Source organism: Thalia democratica, chromosome 5 (genome assembly GCF_965202585.1).
Source record: "Thalia democratica chromosome 5, ktThaDemo2.hap1.1, whole genome shotgun sequence".
NCBI lineage: Eukaryota > Metazoa > Chordata > Thaliacea > Salpida > Salpidae > Thalia > Thalia democratica.
In genome coordinates, this window is record NC_139169.1 from 55,283,556 (window position 1) to 55,296,323 (window position 12,768).

Here is a 12,768-nt window from a genome sequence, read left to right on the forward strand (position 1 = left end):
GAATAAAACTGATGTAAGTATTTATCATGGATGTATTAAAAGAATTTAGTACAGGTTCTAACATAATAAAATCAATTGCAATACTTACAGTAACTCTTAAGCAGTTTATATCATTTGAACAGCAGTTTTTTTATTTAGATAAGTTACTACTAAAAATTATCAAAAAAAGATGTGCTTTCAAAGACCTGGAAGAAAATCTGAAAATCCTGGAATAAATTTGGAAAATCTGGAAAAATTTTTGAAAAATCAAATGGCAAAAGCTTTAGTTTTTTAAAAGATTTGAAAAAACTCGGGATAAATCATTTTAAAGTCATTTAGGACAGTGTTTGGTCACCTAGGGTAGTTTTATTTTGACTCAAAGGAAGTGACGCAAGGCAACACTGTGTTTATTATATGATTTAGAACATGTTTAGGGCTGGAGCATGGTTCCTGTTACACTGAGAAGCTCTGAAAACATTAATTTTACTTATAAACACTAGATTAAATTGTAAATATTATAAAATCTTTATGAAAACACAGGATTTTATTTATCTATAATTATTTACTTTATTTTTTAATGAAATACACAATTGTAAGAAATATATTAATAAAAAACAAATGTTTCATTAAACAAATATTTTAAATATATGGAGGTTTCCACTATACTAAAAGATTCAGTTTTTCAAAAAATAAATCTTAAAAAAAAACACAGAAAGAAAAAATCGGAATTTTTAGTAATTTTAGTAAATTTATTATTATTCTATGCACATTTTGAGATACAATAGCTTAAGCCACAACCAGTTAACAAAATAATAATGCTAATTGCTAATTTATTCATTTATGCAAAAGCAAGAAATGCCTAAAATAATTTTATTTAAAGGTTTCACCTTCAATCTCACCAAGAGTTTTTAAAATTGAATGAAAGTTTCTGAGTTTAATTTTAAAGTTGTTTTGTTCCTTGTTAGGACTCATGAGGCAGCATAGTCACGAGAAACTGCTGTTCAGATCAAAACAAGCAGGCTTAAGCACTGAAGTGACTGGTGTGGGCAAAGTCAAAAAAAAAAATATGGCAGGAGAAAACAGATTGTATGTGCACATATTTAAACATATTTTTTGCTACAAAAAAAAAAGAAAATTGTCAGACAACAGCTGTTTTGTTATAGTTAGTATATATGTATAAGTTTTACAAAGTAGCAATTCTCAGTTTAATATTTGACTTTAAAGTCCTTTAAGTAGTCTATCACCCTATGGAGTTGTCTGCTACAAACTTTCAACATATACTTTCTAGACAGTAAGCAGAACAGACTAAAAAATCTATGGAATAATCTGGACTCAGATAATCCACTGGACAAGATTAAACAAGATATATATCAAACAAAGTTACAAGGTTTCTGTATAATCATCAGCAGAAGTTTTGTGCACAAGTCCCCAGTAGAAAAATACATTTTAAATTCATGAATTACTAATGGTTGCACTCCAATATCCCAAGTATTTAAAATTTGTTTCAAATAATTACTTTAAAGAATTTTTAATCCTGAATAATTGTTTTTAAGATTAAATTTTCTTTTTACTAAAAATATAAAATACAGTTGTATTTTGTGTGTAAATTAGTATGTTAATAGGTTTTATTAAGTTAAGGGCAAAGGTGAGGTGTAGCTAATTTTTTTTACATTTGATCTTATTTTATAGAATTTTAACTAAGCTACAAGTTGCTTTTTACGGTTGTATAATTATTAATAATAGAGCAGGTTAAAATAGAGGCGATAATAGGTTCTTTATTGGATGCACAAACTAAAACGCCAAAAAAAAACTATTTCTCTAAAAATCTATCTTCTCCTACGTTTTATGAGATAAATACCTCAAACTTTTAGGAAATGTTCCTTGCAATATTTAAAAATTTTGGTATAAAGAATTGTAAAAATTTAAAAAACAAAAAAACTAAAAAAATAAATAAATATAAATTTTTTTTACATTACAGAATTTCTAAATAATTCAGGGAACATTTCCCGAAAATTTGAGGTATTTATCTCATAAAACGTAGGAGAATATAGATTTTTAGTGAAATATTTTTTTTGCCATTTTAGTTTGCGCCTCCCATTAGGAATTTATTGCTGTCTCTGACTTTGACCAGCTCTATCTCAAAAACCACTTTGAATAAAATCTGTTAAAAGCAACTTGTAGCGTAGTTAAAACTATATAAAATAGGATCAAATTCTGAAAAAAGTGATTTACACCCTATACCCTTAATGTTTACTATTTCTATTAGAAATTTTCACATAATTTTTTGCTGTATAATTGTTGTTAGAATTTACACATGTGACCAGAAAATTCTTCAAACTTTAGTTTAGTTTATTATATCCATTAAGGCCTAAAAAAATGTGTAAGTTTGGAAAGTTTGTTACATTTTGTTGGTAATAAATGTTAACAAAATTAGAATTTATATAGGATAGAAAAATTAAGTTATTTATAACAGCAATTAAAAAAAGCTCAATGTTATATTGTATCACACACTTTCACTGAACTTTAACTAGTGATTTGTTGACTTTAAAATAGTTTTTATTTGTTCAAACAATTCATTATAATGAATTTTTTTTTGATGTTTAGAATGAATATTTTAATTTTTACATTTTAAAGTTTAGTAATTTTTTTAGATAGTTGTGCAAAGTTAATATCATAATTTAAAAAATTGTGGTCTAGCAACTTGAATATTCCTCTAAGCTAAGTAAAGATTTACAGTCCTAGTTAAACTTGAAACTGTTTGTACAGTCTGATATTAGCTAATTACTATAAAAATCCTATGGCAAATTTTAGTTGATAGTAAATACAAAGTAGTATAAATTTATATATCGAGTTTAAGAGTATTTAAGTTATTTAAGCTTTCATTTAAATCTACATATTAATTTTAGTAAAATAAATTTTTTACCTCCTTGCGTCCTTAAACAATATAATTTGAATAATTTTTAGAGTAATGATATTAAAGTTATGTAGAGTAAGTATATTATTTCAGTGTATGTATATAAAGTTTGTTTAGTTAGTTTTTTTTTTAAATAATGTATCACTAAACAGAAGTTAAAACTTGATACTAATTAGTATTTAGGAGATTTGAAAAATTATTATTTTAATATGGATGTTTCTAAATATTTTTTTCTTTATTTTAATTAAGAATGCATTTAAGTACTCTTTTAAAAATAAAATTACAGATATTTAGTTATAACTAATATGAATCAACAAGGATTTGTAGCAAAAGCTGAAGATATAGCCGATAATGTAAGTAAAATGTTTTAATATTATAAATTAATTAAAATAAAAATCAATAATATAAATGTTCAGTGAATTTTTTTTTTTAATTTTTTCAAATTTAATTCAAAGAGTATAACAAAAATTAAGTTTCTATACTTGTTTTAATCTAGGTTTTAAGACACACAAAAAAGTTCTTGCCCCATGTAGCACGCTTGTGTCTTGTTTCAACTTTCCTTGAAGATGGAATTAGAATGTATTCTCAATGGGGTGAACAAAGAGACTACATCTCTAGGTTTTTATGTTTAGTTTTTCTTGAAACTTATGTTTTTTCTAAGGAATTGTTTTAAATTTTATACTGTAAAAATATTAAAAAAAGAAGAAAGTTTTTGACTCCCCGTTAATGCAATTTCTAACTTTACAAAAGTTATACAATATCCCCTTTTCTTATAGACTAGTCATATTTTTATATGATCACATTGTCAAAAAAAAAAAAAACATATTTTTTTTTAGAACTTATAATAAACAAAAAGTCTTTATTATTTTAGTGATAAGTTTTATATGTTTTGTTTAAGGGCATAGGGGGGTAAACACACTTTTTTGGTTTTTTATCTTATTTTATATAGTTTTTACTAAGCTACAAGATGCTTTTTACAGATTTAAAAAATTCAAAATAATTTTTGAGATATAGCCAGTCAAAGTTGGAGCCGACCATAGGTTCCTTATGGGAGGCGCAAACTAAAACTGCAAAAATAGACTATTTCACTAAAAATCTATCTTCTACTTTTTGAGATAACTACCTCAAATTTTCAGGAAGTGTTCCTTGATATATTTAGAAAATTCTGTCGGAAGGAATTTTTAAAAAAACTAAAAATCAAAAAATTATATAAAAAATAAACAAAAAAAACATTTTTTTTTTGTTATTTTATTATAAATTTTTTTTGATAAATTTTTTTAAATTCTCTGACAGAATTTTCTAAATACTGCAAGGAACATTTCCTGAAAATTTGAGGTAGTTATCTCAAAAAACGTAGGAGGAGATAAATTTTTAGTGATTTCTAGTTATTTGCTGTTTTAGTTTGCGCCTCCCATTAGGATCCTATTATTGCCTCCGACTTTGACCGGCTATATCTCAAAAATTATTTTGAATTTTTTAATTCTGTAAAAAGCATCTTGTAGCTTAGTAAAAACTGTATAAAATAAGATCAAAAACCAAAAAAGGGTGTTTACCCCCCCTATGCCCTTAAAAATTGTTCCAAAATTTTTTTCGAGTTTTGCAAGGAGTATTTCCTGAAAACTTGAGGTAATAAGTTAAAAATGTAGAATTTTTTTAAAAGTTATTTTTTAATTCTGATAAATTTGACCATAAAAAATCCATACCTATATTAGGAACTTTTTACAAAACATACTTTATCTCAAAAATTAGTTTGAACTTTTGTGTTATGTGAAAATAATCGTTCAGTATACTGATATTGTTTTTTAATCAGGGACTATGCTAATTAAAATAAAAACGTTTGGCCCCTATGGCCTTTACTTAGTTTTAGTAATAAGGGTATAGGGAATGGTGAATAATTTTTTATGCAATTTGATCTTATATTATTGACTTTTAACCAAGCTACAAGATAGTTTTTACAAATTTTTAAAATTCAAAATAGTTTTTGAGATATAGCAGGTCAAAGTCGGATGCAACAATAGGTTCCTTATGGGAGGCTCAAGCTAAAACTGCAAAAAAGACTATTTCACTAAAAATTTCTACTTATTTGTGGTTTTAGTTTGTGCCTGCTGTAAGGAACCTGTTATAGTCTCTGACTTTGACCTGCTATATCTAAAAAAAATTTGAATTTTAAAAATCTGTAAAAATCAATTTGTCGCTTAGTTAAAACTTAATAAAATAAGACTAAATTGTAAAAAGGTGATATCCCCCTATGCCCTTAATTTAACGGAATTTATTTTATTTCCTTTGAATGTTTTTTTAATGATATTTATTTTAGTTTGATAATATAGAATTTTTGGGAATATAAATATTTATATTGGTGTAAATTTTAATGTTTTTATTTGTATATGATTGAAAGTAGTTTCTATCCGCACTTCAGTAATTAGTAAGAAGCTAAGCTTTAGCAATTTTGCGTACTTAAATTTAATAGTTATAAGGTTTTTGCACTTTCACACAAAACTTAACTGGTTAATGTTTTTATTTTCTTATTGAATTTTTGTTAATTATTATTGAATACATATTAGTTTTTCAGACTATTTAAGCTTTCAACTGAAAAAGAATAAAACACCAAAGCAGTTATTAAAAAACTATAATTATAAAAGTTACTGAAATAATGATATTAACCAATTTTAGCACCTGGAGTTGCGGCCAGTTTCTTGCAACCTTGTTCGTTTTAGTCAACATGTTGGGTCAACTGGGAGCTTGTGGAGGTGTCATGATCCGTAAACATGTCAGTTCCCTTATATTTATCATTTATAAACTTCTGTTTTGTTTCTTTTACTAACTTATAAATATACACTGACAAAAGTTTAGTTATCTATTAAACAGCGTTGTTGAAAAACCTGGAATCCTAATAAAACATGAAAAAACCTGTAATTTGACATATAGGCAAAAGTAAAATAAATCTGGAAAAACTTGGAATTTGAAAAGTTTTGAAATAACCTGAAATTTCGAACAAAAATTACTAAATTCCTGGAATTTCAAACTAATTTTACATGTAACGTAACAAAACTTTGATTAGATATGAAATCTATCATAAGAAAAATTATACCATTGAAATTTTTTTTTGTTAAAAAATACATTTTAAGTAGCTCAACAGTATCTTTACAATGTTGTTATACTAATTAAGACAGTTTTTTTCACCCTAAGCTCAATTTTGTTCTAGAAATAGACCAAAAGGTTTGTTTTTTAAAAACCTTGAAGAAATTCAGAAAACCTGGAAGAAATTTACAAAAAACCTTTGGCAACCCTGACTAAAGTTGCCTTTTTAAAAACTGGCTCTTAGTGTTTGCATTTTTAGTTTTATTTTCTAGTAAAATGACTAAACTCATGATCAGTGTTTTATAAAGATTTCAAATCTTTAGTATATTAACTTCACTAATAATAGTTGACCAGTTTTAAGTTAATCAACAATATCATAAATTCAAAGCAGTATTTTAAACAGGCATGTTCTTAATACTATTGTTAAATTTATTAAATTAACTCTGTATAAACTTAATGTTACCACGATTTTAGTTTTCTAATCTTTTTTGATTTTTGCAATAAAAGTTTAATAAGCAGTTTACCTTGACATTCTATTTCTTAAATACTCTAACTTTTTAAATTCAATTAGTGTTGGTTTTATCTGCTTGCTATTGATAGAAGTTTTGTAATTGTATTATTGTGATATCAGGCAGAAATAAAATGTTAAGTAATTAGTATAATCGTAATAAATAAGCTTTTATAAACTGTAAACTTCACAATAGATTTAATCTACTTAAAATAGATTCAAAGTTTAACTTTACTGTTACACTGATACTTATTAAATGTAGTAAATATTATGAATTTTTTCATAAACATATTATGTAGTTATTTGTCTTTACTAAAAAAAAAAGCTCAATTTACTGAGATGTAAAGAGCTTATCTATTTTATTATATGTACTTGAAAAGGTCGCAATTTTTTGCCACCGATACTTGATTGTAAATAAATTTGCACATCTTTATATAAATTAATTTGTAAAATACCATAACAGTACTTTTTATAGCTTTTGTTTATAATCGCTAAAAGTAGTTTATGGTTTCGTTACAAGTTTATGTTTATTTCTTTTAAGTTTTTAAAATATTTTTATGAATGAATTTTGTTAATAATTTGTGTTCATTTTTCGAATTAATAAACAAAATTTTAGATACTGTTGTGGATGAGTACTTTTTACATAGTAAAGTTGTCAAAAATAGTTAATTCTATTTTAATAAGTTTATAAACAAATGTAAATTCACTGAAAAAAGCTCCGTATGAAACAATCAAAAAATTTACTATTTGTTGCTACCAGTAGGCTATTGAAAATTTACCGGAAACATCACCTACGTTTAAAACAGGTGGATCATATGTGTTACGTGTTGTTCTTCATTATTGGATTGCAAACTGTTGCTTATTCTATATTGTGGGATATGAAATTCTTGGCCAGGTTTGAGTTTTTTTATGTATTTAGTCAGGTATATGTATCTTGTCACTAATCATATATATAGCCACAAATTGCATGTATATGAACTAAACGTTTACATTTATTTTGCTGAATTTAATATATTGTCAATGTATATTTCATTGTTTTAACTAGATTATGGCCTAGCGATTCTTTAAATATTTAAGATTGAACTTATGATTTTCCGAATTTATTTAATATTTTAATTTGATTTAAAGATAAAGTAGTTTGTTTTGGTACTAATAGATTATTCAATAAGCTTGATAGTTAAAATAGTTTCTGTCCTACATAATATGTTTTATGTCCATTACATGTTCAAATTGTTTTTATTTTTCATCTTATGACCATTAATTGTTTGTTATTGGAACTTTTACTGTATTATGTTGTAACATTTTATAACTACCTTAAAAAAAAATGTATGGATTTTTCAGTAATTGTTATAATAAAACAAACATATTATGTATAAAATAATAAAATAAATATTGGATGGATTTTTCAGTAATTGTTATAATAAAACAAACATATTATGTATAAAATAATAAAATAAATACTTTTTTTATAGATATCAATTTAGTTGATAACCATGATTTTTGTGCTATATACAAATTTTTAATATTATAAGAAATATATTTAAAAAGCTAATAAATTGTAGTGTTTTATTAATTAATAGTTACTTAGAATAACCCACGAGAACAGTAAAGTTTAAATTTAGTATTTATGTTAATGACATAGAATAGAAAATACAATTTAATGACATGTATAAGTTATTTTGTTATATAAACTTGAAATTCCCTTGGGATATGAAATTGCACAACTTGGTTACGCGTCATTGACTTCAGCTTTGACACGTTAAGTTTACTTCTAGTACAAGTTTGCAATCAAGCAATCTTAACTGAAGTGTTTAAATGTTTATGCACAGTCTAAAACTTTAAAAATTGCAAATGTTTTATCTATATTAAAGTACAACATGCTTAAAAAAAGCTGGTTTTTACTGTTTTACTGAGTACACTAAATATTAAATGAGAATAATTAGCAATAATTCATTTAAGAGTTATATAAAATTTGAACTGTAAACGTGTCTTTACTATTTGCTTACTAAAAATTTGCTATAAGTAGTGTTAAAAAAGAAGTTATATTAGATATTAATAAATACAACAAGTATGAAAGATAGCCAAAGAGAGTTTTAATTTTTATACTGTTTATAGGTACTTATGTTTATTTTTTAATGTTTATTTAAAATTTGACAAGTAATATATATTTCCAATAAACTTCTCTTTTAAGCATCTTTTATAAACAGCTTTTTATCTAAATTATCAGACCGCTTTTAGTTCAAAAAGTAAATGTGTTCAAAAGCAAATACTGAATTCTTTGTACAAAAATAAACATATACAAAATATAAAAAAGTTTAGCTTATAAAAGATTTGCCAAAAAACTATGAAACCTAAAAAAACCTGGAATTTTACAATTTAGGCTAAAAATCATGGAAAAACCTGGAGTTTTTAACAATTTTAACATGTTAAGTAATAAATTCCGATTTGACACAAAAAATCTATCATAAATATAAAAGTTTTTGTTATCAGAAGTTTTTTATTAAAAAAAACATTTAAAGTAGTAAATCAGTAGTATCTTTTCAATGTTTTTATACTTTTTAACACAGTTTCTTACCTTAAACTTAACTTTTAACTAAAAGTAGACCCAAAAACGTGTGCTTTTAAAGACCTGGAGGAAATTTTGAAAACCTGGTGAAAATTTGCCAAAAACAACTGGCAACCCTGTTATAAGTCCTACGTCCTCTATAAATTTAATTTTGTTACTATCAAAAATGACTCTATTAGAGTTTTATACTTATAAAACAGTACAAAAAAAATTTTGATAGAGTTGACCAGCTCAGTATTTAAAAAAAAGTTAAACTTCTAAAATACAGAAACTAAAAATGCTGACTAAAAAAAAATATTTACAAGTAAAAGTAAACTGATACTTGAAGAAAGTACTATCATATACAAAATTTTAAGAATTTTTTACAGCAATACGGAACTAATTATGAACGTATTTACAAGATCAGAATTTTTTATTTATTTCAATCTTCTACGATAGAGAAACCAAAAACACGGACTTTTTTTTAGGAACTTGGCGCTTGTCGGTGCAGTTCTGCTGCTGTTGGCCGAAAGCAAGTCTGAGAACAGGTCGAGGTTGTTCGCAGGAGTTCCCACATTGGACGTCACATCGCCCAAGTCATACATGCAACTCGGCGGTAGAATTTTGCTCGTCTTCATGTTCGTCACTCTGCTCCACTTCACATTCAGCCCACTTGATGTTGGTTACTTTTGATGTGTTTTTTTGTTTAAAAGTTTTCTAATGATTGTAACAAAAAAAGGATTAATTTAAGTTTGTTATAGAAATTAACTTTGTCTCATATAATAACACCATCTATAATAAGCATCTTAAAGTATAAGACAACTATTAGCTTGAGTTGAATCATTATATTCAGTACGTTTATAATTTTGTTTTTGTTTTTTAAGATCAATTTTAGTACTACAGTAACCAAAATTCTCAATGAACATAATTAAATTTATCATAGAAAATATTTACAAGGTTTTTATTTAACACCAATGTTTTTCAACAAAAAACTAGAACCAAACAAAGTAGTAATATAATTTACGTACAAACAGATAACATTTGTCCAAAATATTTGTTTCAACTGACACTTAAAACTAAATTAAATTTTCCTGTCAGTATATACTTTGCTTCTTAAGTGTTTTTAAATATAAATAACAAGACAAAAGTGCAAATATCTGATTTATTAAACAACAATATATTATTTGGAATTCATATTATCTAACAAGCTGACTATTTTTCAGCTCATCCAAAACATCATCGGTTCTGCTCTGATGATATGCGTGGCGGCCGGCTACAAGACCAAACTATCAGCCATGGTGCTCGTCTGCTGGCTGTTCATCCTCAACCTGTACCAGAATCAGTTCTGGAAGTACGCCTCCACCCGCGCCATGCACGACTTCCTCAAGTACGACTTCTTCCAGACCCTCTCCGTCATCGGCGGTCTTCTCATGCTGGTCGCACTCGGACCAGGAGGCGTCAGCGTCGACGAGCGCAAGAAGCTCTACTAAAACATCACTTCCTTACTCTGCTTTTTTTCTCCTCCAAACAGTTCAAACCCTGTTCCTGCGTCGAAAGGAGCGCACACATATAGATATATAGCAAGCTGTTGTGCAAAAGCCTCTCAGTTTAAGAAAGTAACTCCTTTGTTTCTAACATATCTTTAAAACTTCTATCTATCTTGTTTTTTTATGACTTGGGATCATGTATAAATGTACTAGTCTCCGGGGACACGAGATATTTTATTTGTCAGCTGACCTAGTTATTTTTTACTGGTTAGTACCTAAACGGGTTTGAACTGTTATCTTAAACTTACACTTAATTCTCAAAGTTCTACAGTATTATTTTTCTTGATTTATATATTTTTTGAAATTAACATTTTTATCAACAGTGTTTTTTTCTAGTAAATTATTGATACACTTTAGTCTTAAACTTAATATTTAAGTATTTTTTATGAACTAAGTGTTGTAAGACTTTATTTTACATACATTAAGTCTAAATATTTTTTTACTGTTCTTGTAATAAAGAGTACTAGCCAGAAAAATGAATATAACTAAATAGTCATTTTATATATATAGTTATTGTTTTAATTTTTATAATATTAAGATTAAAAAAAGCATAAATTTCTACGTTAACTTTCATTGTTTAATTATATTAAGCAGAAGAAGCTGCTACAGTAAACTTCTTAAGTATATAAACTTAGAAATTTAAATAAACACTTTTATATGTACTTTCTTAGCAAACAAATTAGTAGCACTAAAGTTTAAATAAATTTTTACTACGTGCCTTTAATTAAACTTGTAAAAGAGTAATTAGATATATGATTGGTTAAATAACGTTTAGACTAAAAAGATTTCTTGCACCAAATTTTTAAAACCTTCCTTTTTGGTTTGTTTACGTTCTGACTAATTAGTTTATTGTTTGTCTATTTCTGTTGGTGTTTTAGTTGCTGGGTTTTTCAATTATAATAAATTTAGATTTTATGTTAGGCAGAAGACTTGTTACTACTCTTGCTAATAATTTTCCACCTGAAATAAATATTATTAAACATGGTTTGTTTTGTTAAACTATTGCAGCTTCAATTTGAAGTTACTTAAGTACAGAACAATTTAATAGAAACTTGTTTAGATGTAGTAGTCAATATTTAAATAACTATAATTTTTAGGTTCAAAATTTGAATAATAGTTTTTTTATATACAGCTGTATATCAAAAAAAAGCAATGATCCTTTGAGATGAATTATATATTTTTTTTCATTCATAAATATATTTATCGTATTCAAAAAGTTTATTTGTAATACTTTAAGTATTAATTGTTTTATTTCTTTAAACTTCAAGTTTTCTGAGCTATTTGAATTTGTGGTAGCTAAAACTTAAATGTATTTGATTTTGATACTAGACAGTTTTTTGTATATATTTATAAGTAAAATATGTTTTCAATAATTTGACTTAATTTAGGCAAAATTTATGACACATTTTTTGTCAAACTTGTCTCAGGGATGCCACAAAACCTAGAGTCCTAAAAAAACCTGGGATTTGTCGATTTAGGTTTAAAAACCTATAATTTACAAAATTTTGAAAAAAAAGGTGGAATTTTGAACAAAGATCACTAAAAACTTTAAAAATCCTGGAATTTTAAACAATTTTTACATGTTTAATAGTAAAATTTAGATTTGACACGAAAAATCTAATTTATAGTTAAAATTTTTATCATCATCAATAATTTTTATTATTAAACAACACATTTAAAGTAGCTTTACAGTATCTTTTCTGTGCTGTTATACTTGAACAGTTTTTTAAACTTAACTTTGAATTAAAAATAGACCTAAAAACGTGTGCTTTCAATGACTTGGCAGAAATTCAGAAAATCTGGAATAATTTTTTCAAAAACCAAGGGCAACCTTGTTATCTTGGGGTAAATAAGATTCTAAGACAAAAACAACAGGCTTCTCCGGTTTTCACGAGGTGTTCTATACAAATTTTATTAAAAAGCATTTAAGTTTTTTGCTTAACTTTAGTGGATAGATCTTAAATTTTCGTTAAAATTTTAATTATTGTGATTAATGATAAGTCTCTATTTTTGTAGCTTTTACTAAGAGTTTTACAATATTATATTTACTATATATATATGTTTTTACTTCTATATAAGTAGTTTAACTCCTGAGTTATGATTTCAATGTAAAGTATTAAGCTTATAAACAATTATTAGTGTTAGTTATATTATTTTTAAGTCCATACTACTTTTTTTCAAAATTAAACACATGTAG

General features: G+C 25.7%; 1 protein-coding gene across 1 annotated transcript; it reads left to right on the forward strand.

Annotated features, from left to right (window-relative positions):
- The first annotated feature begins 3,183 nt into the window (after window positions 1-3,183).
- On the forward strand, window positions 3,184-11,491 carry LOC145837172 (surfeit locus protein 4-like). The gene is made up of 6 exons (XM_082944940.1): window positions 3,184-3,246; window positions 3,390-3,511; window positions 5,564-5,660; window positions 7,286-7,374; window positions 9,513-9,702; window positions 10,248-11,491. Exons 1-6 carry the CDS (start codon window positions 3,199-3,201, stop codon window positions 10,512-10,514), a joined length of 813 nt encoding a protein of 270 aa, XP_082801066.1. The 5' UTR covers window positions 3,184-3,198; the 3' UTR covers window positions 10,515-11,491.
- Window positions 11,492-12,768: the final 1,277 nt, after the last annotated feature.